The sequence below is a fragment of the Onychostruthus taczanowskii genome, unplaced genomic scaffold (assembly GCF_017590055.1).
Source record: "Onychostruthus taczanowskii isolate IOZ18803 unplaced genomic scaffold, ASM1759005v1 scaffold25, whole genome shotgun sequence".
NCBI lineage: Eukaryota > Metazoa > Chordata > Aves > Passeriformes > Passeridae > Onychostruthus > Onychostruthus taczanowskii.
The window spans coordinates 2,444,912-2,464,489 of record NW_024499796.1 but is presented as its reverse complement, the minus strand read 5'-3'; the positions used below and the strand labels follow the sequence as shown (position 1 = coordinate 2,464,489).

Genomic DNA, 19,578 nt, shown 5'->3' with positions numbered 1-19,578 from the left:
GTCCCAGGAGCTTTCGGAGATGGAGAGGAAAGGGGGATCCAGGGGGGTTCCTGGAGAAGGAGAGGGAAGGGGGATCCAGGAGATCTCTCGGACATGGAGAGGGAAGGGGGATCCAGGGGCCCTCGGGGATGGAGAGGGAAGGGGGATCCAGGGGCTCTCAGGGATGGAGAGGGAAGGGGGATCCAGGGCAGTCCCGGGGTCCCGGAGCGCTCCCGCCCCCCCGCGCTGCGGCAGCGACACGAGTGGCAATGTCGCCCTCGTGTGGCACAGCGCCGTCACTGCAGCCCGCCCGTTGCCCGCAGGGCGAGGCGCGTGCATTAAATGCAGCGCCGCGGGTGCATTAATGCAGCGCCGCCGCTGCTCCTGACATTTCCAGCCTCCATCTGCACTTGGTCTTCATCCTCGAAGGACAGAAAGCTCCTACATGGCAGCAGCTCTTCACTTGGCTTGGTCCCTGTCTCCTCCCAGACCCTGTTGTGGAGCATGGGCTGCATAAACGTGCCTCCAGCAGGGTCCCTGAATTCATCACTCTCTCCTTCCATCCCAGTTTGGGATCTGAGTTGGATTCCAGACCAGAGTTTGAGGCCACTTGTCTCTGGATGCTGCCTGTGCACAGCTCTGCTCTTCTGACAGGGGGCTGCAGTGAGGTTGGGATCAATCTCTTCTCCCAGTAAACAGGGACAGGATAAGAGGAGATGGCCTCAGGCTGTGCCAGGGGAGCTTCACGTTGCATAATGGGGAAATCCCTTCACTGAAAGAGTGGTCAGGCACTGGGAGAGGCCGCCCAGGGCAGTGGTGGAGATCCTATCCCTGAAAGAATCTAAAAGCCATGTAGATGTGGCACTTGGGGACATGGCTTTGAAGTGGCCTTGGCAGTGCTGCTTTTGTGGTTGGACTCAATGATCTGAGAGGGCTTTTCCCAACTGAGCAATTCCATGGTTCTGCAGGGCTGTGCTTGGGAACCTTGTTCTGCAGCCCCGGTGTGAATCCCAGGGAGGCTGCCCAGCCCTGGGAGTGGCAGCTGCCCTCGCCCCGTGGCCGTGGGCGCTCGGCCGGCCCGGCCCTGGCACTGCCCGCCCACTAATGCCGCGTCTCTCCCCAGCCTCCACGCTCTCCCAGCTGTCGGACAGCGGGCAGACCCTCAGCGAGGACAGCGGGGTGGACATCGGGGAGGTCGAGACGAGCGGCAAGGACAGGAGCCGGCAGCCAGGCCCCGGGAAAAGCCGCAGCCCCAAGGAGGCCACGAGGAGCGAGGGGGCGGCAGAAGGGGCCTCCAAGCCGGTGAGGGGGGTCTGGGGTGCTGCTCTGTGTGGGAGGGGGCACCCAGGGCTGTGCCCCACTGCCTTGGCCAGCCCGTTCCACTCCCTCTGCCCACAGGCAGCAGCCACTCGTCCGTGCTTGGCTGGGGTATTTCTCCTCTCTGCCGCAGGCAGTCAGTTCTCTGGGGGCTGAGCTGTGGGGAAAGCGGTCAGGAGTGGCTGAGAGGGGCACTGTAGGGCTGATTCACTCCATCCTGGGTAGATCCCATCCCTCCCAGCTCCAGCCAGCAGCTACCTGGGTCGTGAGGGAATTCCTGGCTCTAAAGGGACATCCACAAGTCGCATGAGTGAAGTCACCTGTCACCCAAAGGGAAGGTGGCAGTGGGTATCAGACATAACTCAGAGGGTTTCTGGTGGTGGTGAGGGTGAAGGACACAGGCAGGCAGGCAGAGAGCTGCTCTGCTCCTTCCCAGAGTTTCCCTTCCAACTCTACCCAGAGTTGGGATTTTAGATCAGGAGTCAGAAAGCAGCTGCAGGGCTCTGTCTGTCCCTCCGTGGTGGCAGCCAGCATGTCCCTGGCTGCTGTGGGGCCCTGGCAGAGGGAGCATGGCTGGCACACGGTGCCCAGGCCCCCTCAGCTGTGCTGCCATCTGTCCCCACAGCCCGGGCTCCTGGAGCCCACGTCGTGTCTGATCCGGGTGTCCAAGAGCGCTCCCACCTTGGGCATCGCCATCGAGGGCGGTGCCAACACGCGGCAGCCGCTGCCCCGCATCGTCACCATCCAGGTAGGGCAGCTGGGATGGGACAGCTCCGTGCACATCCCAGCCCATCCCATCCCATCCCTCTCCTCCCTGGGCAGGCTGGGCAAAGCCTTGGAGCTGTGGCCAGGGGGATTTTGGGGGTTGTCCCCCCTACAGCCCTGCACCTCCGCAGGCACCATTCTGCCATGCTGAGCATGGCGTCTGTGTCCCGTGGATGATCCCATCCCAGAACACACCTCCTGGGAGCCAGCTGTGTGCTCCAGACATCTCCGAGGGGATCAGGGCAGCTGTGAAAGCTTGGCTGCTGTCTCCAGATGTCTGGAGACTGCCAGATGGGGGATTGAGGAGGGGGAATGGTGGATGGGAGCCAGGGGATTGAGCCCTCTGGAGCTGTCTCCCTATTTGCTGTTTACTTGGGGCAAAATTCAAGTTAGTTACAGCAAAAAAAAGCAGAGCCGACTCTGCCTTGGTTATTCTTGGCCATCCCAGCTGGCATCACGCTCCAGGAGCAAGCAGGGGAGAAGCCAAATTCATCCCCTCTCTCCAAAAAGTGAAATATTTCACATCCATCACGTCGGATATGAAATATCTCCCAGTTTTTTCCCCCCCCGCTTGATGCAGGGAGTGGTGGGAACATGAGCTGACCCCTCTCTCTCCTGCAGCGGGGGGGCTCGGCACACAACTGCGGGAAGCTGAAGGTGGGACACGTCATTTTGGAGGTGAACGGCACAGGACTGCGAGGAAAGGAGCACCGGGAGGCCGCCCGCATCATCGCCGAGGCCTTTAAGCTGAAGGAAAAGGACTACATCGATTTCTTGGTCACAGAGTTCAACGTCGCCCTTTAGGGGAGGGGTTTGGGCAGCGCTGCTTTGATGGGCAGCGCTGGGATGGGGATGGAGGATGGCGCCGAGGTGGGACAGCAGCGTCCCAGCGCGCACGGCCCCGCACGCGCACACACCCCCAGCTTGTCCCCAAATGTCCCCGCGCCCGCTGCAGGCTCGCTGCCTGGGTAGGGCAGGCTGAGAACGGGCACATCCCTTCAAGTTTCCATCCCTGTCCATTCTGGGGTAGGGAATGTCCTCTCCCCCTCGGTCAGGCTGTGAGCGGGGCAGGAGGATGGCACGGTCTGGGTGTCCCCGCTGTCATTTGAGTGCCACACACAGAACAAGGTGGGCCCGTGGCTCAGGCTGGAGGGAGTTTCAGGGGGTTGCTGCTCCTTTGGGTGGTCCCCAAGGTGCCCAGGTGGGTGGTGCCAGCCACGGGTGGGGATGCAGAGAGAGCAACCGGAGGCCTTGTAAATCGCTGGCAATGTCGTTGTATTTATATATACAGAGCTTGTGCTTTTAATTTTTCAATAAATCTATCAGGGTAGAAAAAAGGCTGCGCTTGGGGGGTGCTTTGGGGCTGGGATGAGGGGGTAGGAAGGGGCAGGGGTGCCAGGATATTTTCCTTAATATCCTGGGAGCTTCCCAGGGCTGGCAGGGTGGGTGGGAGTGCAGTGGTGGTCATGGTGAGGAGATGCCCTGTGCCCATCCCATCCCATCCCATCCCATCCCATCCCATCCCATCCCATCCCATCCCATCCCATCCCATCCCTGACCCATCCAGTCCTTATTCCCATCCTATCCCATGCCCAGTCCTATCCCCATTTCATTCTATCCCACCTCATTCTTTCCCATCTCAATCACTCCTCATTCCTACCCCATTCCTTCCCCATTCTCATCTGAATCCCTGCCAAGGATCTTTGGGATCATCCATCCCATGGATCCCTTCCCTTCCCTTCCTTTCCCTTCCCTTCCCTTCCCTTCCCTTCCCTTCCCTTCCCTTCCCCATCCCCATCCCCATCCCCATCCCCATCCCGGGAATGGGCAGCGCCCCGCCAGGGGGTGCCCGCGCTGCATAAATTATGCCAATGAGAGTCCCTCAGCCGCGGCTCTGATTGGCCGTCAGCCGCGGGGTATGCAAATAAAAGATGGGCAGGGTTTATGCTGACGACCTCCTGCTCCGCGCGCGGATTGGCGGAGTGCAGTGGGTATGCTAATAAGGGGAGGCCACGCCCCCTGGCGCCGCGGGCCGCGCTTTTGTCCGGCGGGGCCGGGCCGGGGTGGATCGGGACCGGGACCGGGACCGGGACCAGGACTGGGAGCAGAACGGGGATCGGGATCGGGACCGGAGCCGCCCAGCGCCGGCCGAGGCGGTGCCGGCCGGGCCCTCCCTACAGGTGGGCAGCGCGGCGCTCGCGGGGTGAGGGCGCCGCTCCAGCGGTGCCCTCGGGCCAGATGTGCCCCAGCTGTGCCCGAGGGGGCCGGGAATGGCTGGGCTGCTCCCTGCAGCCGCCTGCCGCAGCTGGAAGGAAGGAGAGGACCCCCAGGGCGCCGGCGGAGCCACAGCTGGAGGCGCAGCCCGCGGGCCCCATCCCGGGGCCGCATCCAGAGCTGCCGGCTCTGCTGAGCCCGGCTCAGCTAAGCCCGGCTCGGGCAGGGCTGGCTCGCAGGCGGGAGCTGCTGGAGTCCCTGGGCGGAGCGGGGGCACCCCCAGCCCCGGCGGGGTCCCTGCGGCCGAGGACATGGGACACGGCGGGGGGATGCGGGACACGGCGGGGGATGCGGGACACGCCGCTCCCGGCCGAGGCGTGTCCTCCCCGCGCCAGCGCAGCCTTCGTGGCCCCGAGGAAACTTGTCAGAACTTTTCTTCTGGCGGTGCCTCCTCCCCGCCGGGGCCGGAGGATTCCGCGAGGGTTTCGTCAGGGGCTGCGGAGGCGGCTCGGAGGCACGGCCGGGGCTCGGCGGGGGCTGCGGGGCCGGGAGCTGCCGGCGGCTCCTCCGAGGAAGTCGCCGGGGCAGCGTTCAGCTTCAGTTCCGTGTTTTATTTAAAGGGCAGCCGTGTTCATGGCAGCCGCTGGTGCCCGCGGGTGTCCCGTGCTCAGCCGCAGCCTCTCGGTACCTTCCGGGCAGGGCTTAAATCGCTTCTTAAAGTTCAAGGGCAGGCGGGGAGCGCGGCAGGGCAGGCACTGCCCGTACGGGCTGGGAAAGATGGGGATGAAAAGGCTCCAGGGAGAGCTCAGAGCCGCTCTCAGTGCCTGAAGGAGCTCCAGGAGAGCTGGAGAGGAACTTCGGACAAGGGATGGAGGGATAGGACGCAGGGAATGGCTTCAAACTGACAAAGAGAAGGGTTGGATGGGATATAGGGGAGCAGTTCTTTGCTGTGGGGGTTGAGGCCGTGGCACGGGGAAGCTGTGGCTGGTTCACCCCAGCACAATCCCCCGGCCGTGTCCCCGCCGCCTCTCTGCCCTGTGCTAAGAAGGGATCTCCGTGGCACCGACAGCGGCAGCGCCCTCCAGACGAGGATTAAGGCTGTCTGTCTGTCCTTCAGGGCATGGCGGCCATCCGCCCCCGGCCCTGCGGGGGTTCGGCCCGGGGGTGCACCGGGGTGTCCCCAGCGAGGACAGGAAGTGCCAGGGAGGAGGGAGGAAAGAGGAGTTCTCTGTCACGTCCTGGGGCTTTGCTTCGGTGCAAGTGCTGGGAAAATGACATTTCCATGGTGTTTGATGCCTCTCCGTGGGGATGTGCAGGTATGGGGGGCTGGAGGGGGACATGGCCCCTCCAGCTGCCGGAATTGGGGTGACACGTGGGCTTTGCTGTGATGGTGACAGGCGTGTGCTTTCAGGGGATGAGGGAGATTCGTCAGACTCTTCCTCGCTGTGATGGTCCCTCCCTTGTTCTAGTAGGAAATAATGCAAACTAAGAACGCAGCGTTTCCGCTTCTCTGCCCTCTTTCATGCCTATAAAAACGGGGCTCTGTGGGCTTTAAAAAAAGGGCTTATACACCAGGAATTTCTCCCTCCTGGAGCGCAGACATCCCTTGCCAAGTTTCAGCCCGAGGCCGTTCTGGCCTCCTTCAAACCTCTCTAAAAGAGATGCAAAACATCCATCCCTTGCCTGGGACGGGGTTAAGCCCCCCCTGCATCCCAGATGTGCACAGATGTGCAGGAGGGGCTTTAACCCATCCCAGGCAAGGGATTTTAGGACACAGGGCAGGAAGGTAATTCCACATCACTCAGAGAATGTGGGGATGGAGGTGTGGGGTGTAGAGCCCCCCCATCCCCCCTGCTCTGCCCGGGGTTGACAAGGCAGTGAAGGCAGAGTGACAGCAGCCCTGTCCCCCCCTCCTGTGTCACCGAGCGAGCCCTGGGGCGGAGGATGCTCCTGTCTCCTCTGCTGTCACCACTGATAAACCCAGGAGCCACGATGGCTTCGTGCTGGCCTTGATGGCTGCTGCTCCCCTGCCCACACGGGATGAGCTGGGCGGGCTCAGCCTCACACCTCGGTCTTTGCCGCGGGCAGGGAGTGGAGCAGGGATGGGATCGGGGCAGGGATGGGATCGGGACAGGGATGGGATCAGAACAGGGATAGGATCGGAGCAGGGATGGGATCAGGACAGGGATGGGATCAGAGCAGGGATGGGATCGGGACAGGGATGGGATCGGGACAGGGATGGGATCAGAGCAGGGATGGGATCGGGACAGGGATGGGATCGGGGCAGGGATGGGATCGGGGCAGGGATGGGATCGGGACAGGGATGGGATCGGGGCAGGGATGGGATCAGAGCAGGGATGGGATCAGAGCAGGGATGCAATCGGGACAGGGATGGGATCGCTGCCTGCAGAAAGGATCGGGGGCTTGGAGGGACAGACAGACCCCTGGCAGCACCCAGCACTGCTGGCAGCATCCCTCCCTCAGCTGAACCCCTCTGCCCTGAGCCACAATTTGGGACAGCCCTGGCTGGGATTTGTAGGGCAGGAGAGAGGTTGAGGGGCTGGGGCAGAGCAGAGTTCAGGGTTTTCTAGCTGAGGTTTTTAAATTTATTTTTAGCTTTTTTCCCAGTTGCGTGTTGCAAAAATCCTGGCTTTCCAAGAGGAAAATTAAAATATATGGATATATTTCTGCACACACATTTGGGATTGTTTCTGTTTGATTTGTGGCTGCTGAGCACGAAGCCACATCATTTTTCAAGCTTTTCTGTGCTCCCATAAGAGTGAGAAAATCACTTAGAGGGGAGAAAAGAATCTGAGATTTTTTTTTTGCTCTTGCCACCATGACCATCAGCAGAGGGATTTTCTGGGAAAGCAATAACTGTGGCTTGGTTTGGAAGTGGCTCCTGCAGAGTGCAGCTGCTGTGGGCTGTGCATGGGGGAACCACTGCTCAGAAACGGGTGACAGCCATGGCCTCCTTCAAGAGATGCAAAATCCCCATCCCTTGCCTGGGATGGGGTTAAAGAAACACCAGAAATGGGTTGGGAATGTTTTAACCCCCTTCTTCCCAAGAGAACAGGCCCCCCAGGTGATGGGGTTTTTTGAGTTAGGTCTTATGAGCTCTTAGAGAATTTATTACACTTGAGATACCTTCGTTACTTTTAATGGTATAAAATTAGTAGAATGGTTTTTGAGGTATTGTTGGAAACAGAAACAGTTTTAATAAAAGGCAAAATAATAAAGCTCTTATAGAGAAAACCTGATTTAGGGGTAAGAGGTTTTTGTTTTTGTTAAAACACTCCACAAAAGCAATTATTTCCTTTGTTCTCTTCTTTTTTTAGTGAATTGCTTAGGTGGGACTTTTTGGCCTTTGTCTAATTGGGCAGCCCCAGGTTTGAGGTGAAGTTCTCAAGGTCTGGTGAAGTGTCTTTTTACCAAATTAAGGAGAGAAAATTTTGGGCTTTTTGCCTTTTTAAGTAGGCAAAGAATAATTTGGTCACTCTGTGAACAGAAAGCACGTTCCTACACCCAGGCTCCTTTCACGCAGCACTCTCCTGGGGAATCCTGGCCGTGGTATTTGGGGCTCCTCATGGCTCTGGCATCCCACAGGGCTCCAGGTGGGATGGGAGGCACTTGGTGGGGATCTCTGGGATGTGTGTAAGGACTTGGGGCTGGAAACATCCCAGCTCAGGGTGGAGCTAAAGCCAAAATCCCTCTTTGGTTTCAGTAGCTCAGGTCTGAAGAATCGCATGGGCAGCCCTGTCCTTCCCAGTGGCAGGAGAAGCTGTGGAGCATCTCCAGGTGTGGGGAATGGAGTTATCCACTCAGTGAAGCAGGGGGAAACCTTAGGCAAACCCCTCAGGAAGCTTGCAAGACCCTAAGGGATGCTTTGGGGTTTGCTCCTGCTCGGAATGCCCCAAGGATGCAGGCAGGGCTGGGTGCAAGTTTGGTGCAAGGATGATGCCCTTGATTCCAGGTGGTGCTGGAAAATAACCTCCAACCTCACAAACACCCAAGGAATTTGCAGAACAGAGGCTTGGGAGGGGATGAGAAGACTTTTCCCAGAGCATGTGGGTGCTGTGGATAGGTTTACTCCTCATCCCCACCATTCCTGAGTCAGCAGCACCCCAAAATCACCGCAGCACCCTCTGGCTAAGAACAACCACCCCCGGGATCGTGCTGTGGTTTCATTAGCTCGTCAAGCTGTCCTCTGTGTGCCACTAATTACACATTAACGAGCTGGCTTAATTGGCTGCCTGTGAATGTGCCAAGACAGGCCACAGTGCCTGGGTGCAGCCACAGCATCGCTGGGAGTGTGAGCAGCATCCCAGGATGGGGCCAGCTGCACCCTCCCTTTGGAAATCTGGGGGAATTTCCAAGGATAGCTGAATTTTGGGGGTTTAAAGCTTAATTTTAGGTCTCCTGGGACATCCTCGTGCTGATGTTTTTTGGGCCAACTGCTGATGGTCCCAGGGATCTCCCTCCCCTCTCTTCCTACAGCATTTTGCTCTGAACTGGATTAAAAAATAAAGGTTTTGATAGAAAATGCTGCAGGAAGAGGGTTCAGCCCCCACTGCGCAGGGCAGGATGGGGTTTAAACGTCTGTGGCCACCTGCAAACTTGCAGGAAACATCATTTCCTCCTTCTGCAAAAGCTCGGCTGCCCCACAGGCACAGGAAGGTTTCGGGGGGCTCAGGAGTCCCCACGGGGTCACGGTGATGGGGATGTCCTACGGCTGCTGGTACAGGGTGAGTGTCCCCTGCATGGGACTGGTGGTTTGGCCCCCCAGGCCAAAATTTGTGCTTGTGGGGCTCCAATCCAGCAGAGGGGACCCTAGCTGGAAAACCCCGTGGCCTTTCTTGCCACACCCCACATTTGGGGTTTTGGCTTCCGGCGTTTCTTCAGCTGCTGGTGGAAACCCCGGGTGAGGGTGAGGGGGGAGCTCATGCTTTGGGATCATCGGGGGAATTTGTGTCAGGTCTCTGCTCTGACCCCACATCCAGAGTGGTCTTTGGGGTGCTCCTGCCTCCCCAGCACTGTCGGTGGTCCCCAGGGTGTGGCTGCCCAGCTGGGGTGACATCCACAGGGTGCCAGCATGGGCTGGGTGTTCCCGGGGTGGGAAACCTTTTGGGGTGGCCCTGAGGGGCCCCTTCCCCACGAGGACCTCACGGCTGGCAGAGATGTGGCAGCTCCAGCTTTGCGGTGGGATGCAGAGTGGGGGGGGTCTGATCCGAGGGTGTCCCCCCTGTCATCAGCGGTTGCTTTTGTCCCCGGGATTTGGGGGACAGGGGAGACCCTGCCAGCGTGGGGGAGACACCTCAGACAGAGCCCACCATGTCCCGCTGAGCATCCCTCCCTCTCCCCCGGCCCCCCCCAGGACGCGGCGGCGATGCTGTGACCTACATTCGCGACAAGGAGGTCCCCAGCCCGCCGCCACGGCCGCCGGGCCATGAAGCGACACAAGTGAGGGCCCGGCGCGCCCGCGGCCATGGCCAGCCCGGCACCATGGCTGCGCTGGACACAAACAGAGCTGACGCGCTTGCAGGGCGAGGAGGAGGAGGAGGAGGAGGAAGAAGACGACTTTGAAAGGCGGATGGACGAGGATGGGGTCATCGGCCTGGGGGAGGGTGCCAGGAGCCCACCGGGGGGTGAGTCCTGCCCAGAAGGGGTGGTCCCCAATGTCCCAGGAGCTGCTGGAGCCGGGGGGGCCGGGGGCACCGGCTGGGTGTACGTGGCGACAGCCCCGCGGTGCCGGTGTTTTGCAGGTGACAGTGAGGACCTGGAGGAGGGGTCCCCGGCAGAGGAGGGGCGATGGCATCGGCGGCAGGAGGAGGACGAGGAGCGGGGCAGCTCCGGGGGGGACGAGGGGCCCTGGGGGGCAGAAAGCGATGGGGACCCCTACCCCGAGCTGTCCTCCGGGGGCCGCTGGGGCTCGGGCTCCAGCGACAGCCCCGAGGCGATGAGGGACGGCCGGGCTCTGTGCCAGCCCCGGGGCTGCAGCACGGACTGGGGGGACACCTCAGCGCTCTCGGACACCAGCCCTGGCCCTGGCACCCCGTCCAGCCAGCACCGGGGCTGGGGCACGGCCGGGGACACCATCGGGGGGCACAGGCAGGAGTGGAGCCCGAGAGGGAGCCTCCCCGTGCAGCTCTCCACCGATGGCCCCAGCCCCGAGCGTGTCCCTGGCACAGCGATGGCACCTGCTGGCTTGGCACCCTCCGGGCAGCCCCGGGGCGCCGGGAATCCCGCGGCACCACAGGGGCACGGCAGATCCCGAGTGCCCAAGAAAGCAGCGCCCGCGGTGGTGCCCCCCAAGCCCGCACGGCAGTCGCGGTCCCTGAGCCCCCGGAGGCGAACGGGTGCCAAGGGGATGAAGGATCCCTCGGGAACGGGCACCGAGGGCACCCAGTACGGCCGAGGGCGCCTCAACCACCCCCTGCCCGACCTCTCCAAGGTGGAGGCGCGGGTGAAGTTCGACCAGAGCTACCGCCCCCCCCGGGGCCGGGTGCTGCCCGCCCGCCCCCGCGGCCCCATCGGCTTCAAATCCCCGGCCGAAATCGTACGGGAGGTGCTGCTGAGCAGCGGGGAGGGGGCGGCCCCGCAGCCCCCCAGCACGGCCGGGCTGCCGCAGGAGTTCAGGTCCCCCAGACAAGCCACGGCGCTGGTGCAGCAGCTCCAGGTAACGCCCAGCTCCCCCCGTTCAGCCACAGGGCCGTGCTGGGAGGGTCTCCAGGGTGGGGGGAGCAGGGCGTGCGGGGGACATGGGGGTGTCACTGTCTCTGGACCCCCATGGGGATGTGGTGCTTGTCGCGCCTTCCCCGTCCTGCATGGAGCTGCCGAGGAGGGAAGGAGCGGGGATGTGGGCAGTGCTCAGCCTGGGGACAGGGTGCTCGTGGTGTCCCCCCGGGATGGCGGTCACCCCCACAGAGCTTGTCACCCTCAGGATGTTTTTCTCCCTGGGAGGAGAGGGGGCTCTCCCCACGCAGAGATACGGGGGTCACATCTGCACAGAGGGGTCGGGTGTTTTAGAGGGGGCGTTCCTGCACCCCATCCATGGGACTCCCCCTCCGTGCTGTCCCCACACAGGGCTGCCTCCCCCCCTTAGCACCCACCCCTCGGGCATCCCCGTGCCGCGTGCTGTCCCCCACTGGTGTCCCCTCTCCGCAGGACGACTACCACAAGCTGCTGACCAAGTACGCCGAGGCTGAGAACACCATCGACCAGCTGCGCCTGGGTGCCAGGGTGGGTGGGGGCTCGGGATGCCTGGGGGGGTTCCCCTCTCTGCTCCCCTTCCCTGAGGTTATGTGCTGTGCCTTTGTCCCCTGGCCCCCCTCCTCTTCCTCCTCCCGGGGAGCTGCGTTTGAGCGGTCTTAGCCCAGGGAGGGGGGTTGAGGCCACCGCAGAGCTCACAGCAGCCCGGAGAGTATCGTTCACCCCTCGCCTGGCAGCGTCCCCTCCGTGCCAGGGCGGTGGCTGTGCCGGATTGTCCCCGGAATGGCGGGGCACATCTCTGAGATGGCAGGAAGCGCGTCCCCGTGTCACCTCTGTCACCGCGTGGGTGGGGAAACTGAGGCAGGGCTGTGCCAACCGCCCCCCGCACGCGTGTCCCCACCTTCACCGCACCCACTGCTGTGCCCGTGAGGTGCTTCAGGGTGCCCCGGGGCACGGTGGGTGGCTCGGGGTGCAGGCTGGCTGCCTAAACCCGCTCTCCCTGCCCAGGTGAGCCTGTTCTCCGACCCGCCACAGCCCAGCCGCAGCCTCGCCATGGGCACCGTGGCCACCGGGAGCCGAGTGATGACCCTGAGCATCCCGCAGGCACGGACAGCGGCTCTCGGCACGGCCACAGCCCCGGCCACAGCCTCAGTCTCGCCAGGTGCAGGTGTGTTGATCCACATCCCACAGCCCCACACCTCGCAGGTGTGTTGATCCGTGTCCCCTGCCTGGCTCACGGCCCTCCTGCTCCTATTCTGGGGGGATTGTCCCCCACAGCCCCTTCCCCACGCTGGTGTCACCGCTGCTGCAGTGTCACTTGTCCTCGTGTTTTCTCGCAGCTGCAGCCCCGGGACCGTCAGAGCAGGGGGGTTCACCCCAACCTCGGTCCCCTCCTCCGCCCGGGGGGGGCTGCCCCACCTGCCCCGGGCCGTGCTGCTGCCCCGGCCCCCGGCTCACCCGGGCCCTGGCGGGGCAGAGCCGCAGGCTGCAGGCTCAGGTAAGGACCGGGGGGGCTGCTGGGGGGCTGGGGCGTGGAGAGGTGCAGGAACAGGGAGCTGTGAGGAGGGGGGCTTCGAGTGGGTTGCATGGAGAAGGGCTTTTGGGGAGAGTGATTGTGGGGGCTGCAGGGAGGGATTTGGGGGGAGTTCTGCGGGGGAGCTATAGGGATAGGCTGGGGGGGCAGCTGCGGAGGAGGTCTGGGAGGGGAGGGGAGGGGAGGGGGCTGCAGTGCGGGATCGCGCTGGAGCAGCCCTGGGGTGTTTTCTGTGGGGGGGTCTGTGGGGTGCGGGGCGGGTACAGCAGGGCCGGGCTCAGCCCGTACAACCCCGGCCAGGTGGAATCCTTCGAAAGCTGGGTGCGTGCAGGGACCCCCACACCCTCGGAACAGCTCCAGGTGCGTCAGTCCCTTCCCGGACCCCAGCCAGGGGGGCGGCAGGACCACGGGGGGTGCCCGGGGCGCAGCGGACAGGCCCGGACACCGCTCTTGTGCCGCAGAGGATGAGGATGCTGAAGGACGCGCAGGATGCACTGGAGCGAGAATACCTGCGGGGCCGGCAGCAGCTCCCGGAGGCTGCGGCGGGGTTTGATCCTGACCGGTACGTGCGCGATGCCCCTGCCACCCTCTCCCCAGAGCCCCCGGAGAGTCCCCGGGGAGTAGCTGTCCCTCCTGTACTGATGGCTGGTGTCTTGCAGAGCAGTGGAAGGGGAGATTTACCGCCTGGGGCTGCGCCTGGAGGGGCTGAAGGATCGGCTGGAGCCGGGGGGCAGGCGGCAGCCCCTCCCTCAGCCCTTCCCGCAGCCCCCCCCGCAGTCCCTCCCGCAGCCCCCCCCGCAGACCCGCTGCCCCCCAGCCCCATCCCCACCGCCAGCCGCTCACTCCTCACGCCCCGAGGTGAGCTGGGGTGCGAAGGTTCCCCACCCCACTGCATTTATGGGGGCTTATCCCTCTCACCCCCTTGTGGTGTGCTCACAGAGCCCTGCGCTGGTGGAGGATCCTCGGGGGACAGCAGGGGACAGCGAGGGGGTGGCAGGGGGGCTGCCCTGGCCCCTCTGGCACAAGCAGCGCCAAGTGGAGGAGGATTTCGGGGACCTGCTGGAGCAGTGAGTGCCCTCACAGTGGGGCAGGGGAGACACGAGCACGGAGCATGTCCCCAAAGCCACCTGCTCCTGTCCGCGTGTCTCCCCAGGTACAAGCACTTCAAGTCCTTGCCGGAGTCGCTGAGCCTGGAGCGGCTGAGCCTGGCGGGGAGCGGGTCCCAGGAGGAGGTGGATGCACCCACGGCAAGGGACGGTGGCCCCAGCAAGGTCCCCTGCAGGACACGGTCACTCGAGGAGGGGCCCAACCTCGAGCCCTTGCCCTTGTAAGTGCTGTGGAGGTCGGGCCCCCAGGCGGGGGTGAGCAGGAGGTTTGACATCAGGTCTCCAGTTTTACCTCGGGGTTAACGGCCCCCATGGCAGAGCTGGACCAGGGCATTTCCCCATGTCTGGGGTTGCTCTTCCCCATCATTCCCGCTCCATCCCCTTCCCACAGGCACCTCCCACAGAGAAGAACTGCGACGCTTCCCCCCAGAGAACCCCCAAACCTGGAGGGCATACAGGGCCACCGCTCTCCTGCCGCCCCTGAGGAGCCACCAGCCTCTGCCAAGCCCCCCCTGGGGGTCCCTGGGCCACCACGGGTGCCCCTGTCCCTCGGTGGGACAGGCAGCAGTGCCACCCAGCACGGGCCCCACAAGGTGAGTCTCTAGGACTGCGGGTCCCCACCTGAGAGCCCCCCCAGAGCCTCCCGTGCTGCTGGGCACCGACCCTGCTGTCCCCGTGCCTCTGCAGGAGCAGCGCATCGTGTCCCCAGAGACCGACAGTGGCTTCGTGGGCTCGGAGGCCAGCAGGGTGTCACCCCCCGTGCACACCCCCGAGCACCATCCCCCCGGCCCAGGGTACGGCCCTGCCTGCGGGATTTGGGGCGCTGAAGAGGAGCAGGGATGGTGGGAGAGGCACTGAGGGTGTGGGGAGCAGGGTTGGAGATGTCAGAGTGCCCATGGCCTGGGGGAGCCCTGGGGGCTGCCCGCATGACCCGTCCCTTCCCCAGGGCTCCGGGCTCTCTGGGACCTTCCGTCCCCATCCCCAGCAGCCTCCGTACCCCACGGAAGAGACAGACGACCCCACTTCCCTCTGAGAGAGCACTGATGGGCATCTACCCCCCGGGGGGCACAGGGGGAGCCCAGCTGCCCCCCAGCAGCCCCTCTCAGAGCAGCTCCCCCCCTCGCTGGGCCGAGAGCGCCGGTAGCGAGGTGGGGCCGGACCCCGACGCTGATGGCCGTGAGTACACAGGACTCGGCGAGGGAGAGAGATCTGGGGGGCCCTGGCTCAGGTTTTTGAGGTTCCCAGACCTCCATGTGGTGCTGGTGTCACCCTCCCTGGAGGGAGGTGTGTGCCAGTCTCTGTTCTCTGATCCCAGCTCACTGTGCTCCCCTTCCTCCCCAGCTCACACGGACTCGGAGGTGGGGGACAGGAGCTGTGCCAGTGCCGGTGGCCACCCCCCAGCCATGGCCAGGAGCCCAACCAGCCCCCTGCCCTCCCCCGAAACGCCATCCCCCACCCTCCTGTCCCCCGACCTGCCATCCCTCGACCCGGCTCACTGTGACCTGCTGGGCTCCCGTCTGGAGCGCGAGTGAGTGGCTGTGTCCCACCGCCCCAAACCAGGCCAGACCCCCCTGGGTGACACAGGGACGCCCCCAAAGGCACCCACAGGGCACTGGACCCCAGCCCAATCCAGCCCAGGCTTGGTTTTGGGGAGGGTCCCAGCTGCTGGGTGCCGGTGGTGGGATGGGGAGGGGGGCGCTGATGCTCCCCCAGGGCCAGCAGCACTGCTGGGGTCCCTGCTGGCTGCAGCCCCCCTAAGCGGGACATGTGTCCTGGGGCAGCCAGGCCATCCGGGCGCTGCAGGACGAGGTGTGGCGGCTGCGGCGGAGGCTGGAGGAGAGCCTGCTCCGCTCCCGCAGCCATCCCGAGGGAAAAGCCGCTCCTCTTGTCACCTCGGCCAGGAGGCAGCCGGTGGCCAGCGGACCATCGGCCCCGCAGGACCCAGCACCCTCGGGGTAGGTGGCAGGGGAGACCTGGGGGGTGTGGGGGGCAGCGTGGGGACACCCCCAGCCTCAGCCTGTGGAGGTGGTGACAGTATTTCTGTCCCCTGTGCAGGGAGCCCAGCCCCCCGGTGCGGGGCAGGGTGGCCCCCGGGGTCACACCGACGCGGAGGGCGAGGTCGGCATCTCTGCCACGGGACAAGCCGGAGCTGGACCTCGGTAAGTGGGACCCCACCGGCGTGGGGACAGAGGGGACACGCTCCCCCTGCGTGCCACTTGCCCTCCCCAAACGCAGCAGGATGTGGTGGGGCTGCAGGACCGTGGGGACCAGGTGCTGGTGGTCCCACGGCCCCCGCAGTGCTCAGCCCAGGGCGGGTCCTGCAGGTCTGGAGCTCGGTCCCAGCGGATGCCACCCTCCTTCCCTGTCCTCCGCCGCAGCCTCCGAGTCAGAGCCCTTGCCCGCCGGGCCCCGGGCACCCCCCGCCCTGCGGAAGCACCTTGGGAAGTCCCCGGGGGCGGTGACATTCCGGGGACAGTACGCAGGTGGGTGCTGGTGGCGGTCGGTGGTGGGGCTGTAGGTGGCCGCCCCCACCATGGAGACCCTGGCCATGCTCACGCTGGGGTTTGGCAGGGACACGGTACCAGGCGGGGACACCACGTGCCACCCCGGCACCCCGAGAAGAGCCGGGCACCTCGGTGTGTCCCCGATGTCACAGGGGCAGGACGGCATCAGGTGAGTGGCCCACAGGCCCTTCCAGCCCTCCCTACCACCTCTAATAGCTGCTAATGACCTTAATTCATTAACTGGAGAGGCTTAGGGAGAGGACAGACAAAGCCATTCCTCATGGCCTGAGGCTCTCCTCACTGTCCCTTGGCCAGACCCCACTGCCCCCGGGGGGACCAACCTGGGCCGCTCTGGGGATGTCCTGACCTCGAGGGGGTCCTGCACGGGTCAAGCCCCCCTTGGCATCTGTGTTTGTCTGTGTCTGTGTGGGCAGAAAAATCACGGGATTCCCTGGGATTGCTGGGATTCCCTGGGCTTCCAGGCGTCACCGGGAGCAGTGTCACCTGTCCCCAGCCCTGTCCCAGATGCCAGTGCAGAGCCCACCTTTGCAGACCCCCCCTTTCCCTGCAGGGAACCCCCCATCTCATCATCCCCCCCAAATCACTCAGCTCTTTCCAACCATCCCTGGCTGGCAGTGGATGGGACATTCCTGATGTCCTCTCTCCACAGCTGCGTTTGGGGGAGGTGACACCTCCCGGCAGCCCCAGCACAGCACCCCCAGGAGAACGTCCTGCCCCACCTGCCGGGCACCCACGGGCAGCAGGGACACAGCCACACACGGTGGGTGACAAGTGCCTGGCACAGCTCCTCCCTGCATGGGGGCTGGCTGGTGGGACAAGGAACAACCTCAGCCCCCTGACGATGCCTGGGGTCTGTGCCCACCCAGTGTGGCACAGGGGGTGATGGCACTGGGGCTGCCACTCGATGTGCACCCCTGGGGACACCAAACCCCCATGGGGACATCTAACCACCTTTCTCTCTGCAGCAGAGCGTGGCCCTGGTGGCTCCTGTCCCCCAGGCCCCCACACTGGAGCCGAGAAGCCGGAGCAACCCGGAATTTGGTACTTGGCAGCCCCCCCTGCTGCCACCGCTGCCACCGTCTGCCTGGCACCCGTCCCCCTCGTGCCTTACGTGCCCTCCATGCTGTAAGGATGCCCTGGGGCTGGCAGGGGGCCCGGGGGTTCAGCATCCCCCAGGGATGGAGGGGGAGCCGAGGAGGGGTTGTCCCCACCTCAGGGATCTGCTGTGCGGTGACACTGCCACCAGCTCCTCTGGGGGGGTGCTGTGTTTAGGGGGTGGTGCTGTGGGGTGGGCATGGAGGAGATGGGAAAAGGGGTGGAAATAAGGTGGAGTGGTGGCACAGACCCCACCACAGAGCCCGTGTCCCTTCTTCTTCCCAGCTACTGCTCCCCAGCAGTTCCTACCTCAGCCCCAGCCCTGGCCGGGGTCCCTCTCGGTATCCCTGTGGGTCCCCGGCAGGCAGAGCGTCCCCCCCGGCCCCGGGGCCACCACCGCTGCCTGAGCCTGGACCTGGATGAGCTGGAGGAGCTGAACTGGTCCCTGGGCCGGGCTGTGGAGGCTGCCCAGAGCGTCAGGCTGACCACCAGCCGCATGAGCCGGGCGCTGGCCGCGGAGCTGGGCCGGCCGCGGGGCCTGCGCGGCTCCTGCCTCTTCTGAGGGCCCCGCCGGCCCCTCCGGACCCCCGTGCCGCCAGGAGAGGGGACGGACCCTCAGTGTCCCTCACTGCGTGCTCCATGACAAACCTGGGGCCAGCAGGGACAGAGGTACCTCCAGACCCCCCGTGCCGCCAGGAGAGGGGACGGACCCTCAGTGTCCCTCACTGCGTGCTCCATGACAAACCTGGGGCCAGCAGGGACAGAGGTACCTCCAGACCCCCCGTGCCGCCAGGAGAGGGGACGGACCCTCAGTGTCCCTCACTGCGTGCTCCATGACAAACCTGGGGCCAGCAGGGCCGGAGGTGCCTCCAGGGGCTCCTGCCCTGGCTCCCATCTCCCTCCCGCTCTCCCTGCAGTCCCTGCACGGCCTGTCCGTCTGTCTGTCTGTCTGTCTCCAGGACGCCCCAGGCTGCAGGAGGGGGGAAGGCTAGGCAGCAGTCCCCAGCATTCTGCAGCACCATCCCCTGGGAGCAGCGGGGTGGCCCCGTGTCCCCCCAGGCTGGTGGCCACCCTGAGCACTTACAGGGGTGCTCTGACCTCGTGTGGGTCGAGCCCCCTTGGCAGCTGTGTTTACCTCTGTGCCTGTGTGGGCAGAATTCCCTGGCATTCCCTGGGGTTCCCTATCCCACCCCTTTCCCAGCCTCCAGGCCTCCTCAGGGGGCTGTGCCCTGTGCCCTCTGCCTTTGGACTTGAACCCAGCGGGATCCTCCCTGGGGAAATTTTTTTTTTAATGTTTTTTATGTGAATTTTTTAGCTAGTAAGCAGCTAAATCACTCTTTGGAGTGATGATTGATGACCTGTAATGGGTGATATATGTGTATCTATAAATGGATATATCTAGATATAGGCATATCTATATTTAGTTCTATGTCTGTATCTAGAGAGACAGATATAAATAGATCTGTGTATGTCCAGATCTCTAGCTGATTCTATAGATATATCTTTCTACAGATACATATATATAAATATTCTGATTTGCATTTCCAGCACAACCCCTAGGGCATTTGTGGGGGTTTTTTTCTGGTCATCCCTGGATGTGGCCACCCACAGCATCATCTAGGCAGAAAATAAAATGAAGGATTTGAGGTTTTCCCCCTGAGATCCTCAGGGAACCTGGGCTGGTGGAGGAAAAGTCACCTGCTGGGACCAAAGCAGGTGTGGGGCTGTGGAGCCCCTATTCTTCCCAGCTGGGTTTCGAAGGAGTTAATTCCTATTTTTTAGGAAAAAGGATGTGGTTGGGGCAGCTTTTCCTGGGATGGGTCCAGCCAAACCCCCTGCTCCACCCCCAGCACCTCAACCTGTGTTTATCTGTAGGACCTACCTGAAGTGCCAGTGTCAAATGTATTTATTTTTCTTTTATTTGTTGTACAAATACCCACATTAGGAGGGGGCATCAGTGAGGGACTCAGGTCTTGGAGCCTTCCAAGCTCCTCCTGAGCCTGATCCTGACATGGGCCCAGAGGGGTTGGGAATGGGGCTGTCTCCTCCTCCTTTTTTGGGGTGAGAGGGCTGGGTTTGGGGGATTTAAAAGAGGTTTGGGGGATTTTAAAGAGGTTTTATGTGTCTCTGGTTGCCTCTGCTCATGCTCGTGCTCCAAGCTGGAAGCTGTGACTCCTCCAGCACAGGCAGGGTGTGATGGGAGCATGTGGAAAGTGTGGTTAATTATCCCAAATGCAGTAGCCAGGACCAAATGTTGGGGGTTTTTTCCTTACCCCCTATTTTTTAACATCCAGCAGAGCCACTGGGCTGGTATTTTGTACGAAGAAATCACCTA

General features: G+C 63.2%; 2 protein-coding genes across 7 annotated transcripts in view; both read left to right on the top strand.

Moving 5' to 3' along the window:
- The window catches only part of WHRN (whirlin), a 50,894-nt gene extending 47,776 nt beyond the window's left edge, over positions 1 to 3,118 (top strand). Inside the window, exons 9-11 of the mRNA XM_041406694.1 lie at positions 1,103 to 1,281; positions 1,922 to 2,044; positions 2,683 to 3,118. Coding sequence (XP_041262628.1) covers positions 1,103 to 1,281; positions 1,922 to 2,044; positions 2,683 to 2,865 — 485 coding nt within the window. The 3' untranslated portion in view covers positions 2,866 to 3,118. The remainder of the gene's footprint in view (positions 1 to 1,102; positions 1,282 to 1,921; positions 2,045 to 2,682) is intronic.
- A 983-nt stretch (positions 3,119 to 4,101) lies between these two features.
- AKNA (AT-hook transcription factor) lies at positions 4,102 to 19,577 on the top strand. 6 transcript variants are annotated; one of them, XM_041406978.1, is made up of 22 exons: positions 4,102 to 4,241; positions 9,650 to 9,920; positions 10,038 to 10,951; positions 11,440 to 11,514; positions 11,992 to 12,151; positions 12,324 to 12,481; positions 12,818 to 12,877; positions 12,979 to 13,079; positions 13,177 to 13,375; positions 13,457 to 13,584; positions 13,671 to 13,844; positions 14,015 to 14,216; positions 14,311 to 14,417; positions 14,570 to 14,799; positions 14,965 to 15,151; positions 15,405 to 15,578; positions 15,679 to 15,782; positions 15,948 to 16,106; positions 16,195 to 16,296; positions 16,798 to 16,908; positions 17,114 to 17,273; positions 17,529 to 19,577. In XM_041406978.1, the coding sequence occupies exons 2-22, from the start codon at positions 9,761 to 9,763 to the stop codon at positions 17,803 to 17,805; spliced, it is 3,942 nt and encodes a 1,313-aa protein (XP_041262912.1). In that variant the 5' UTR covers positions 4,102 to 4,241; positions 9,650 to 9,760; the 3' UTR covers positions 17,806 to 19,577. The 6 variants fall into 6 exon arrangements, with proteins under 6 accessions (XP_041262912.1, XP_041262911.1, XP_041262910.1 ...); XM_041406977.1 differs by having other exon boundaries at positions 14,612 to 15,151; XM_041406976.1 differs by having other exon boundaries at positions 14,570 to 15,151; positions 17,117 to 17,273.
- The last annotated feature ends 1 nt before the right edge of the window (position 19,578 follows it).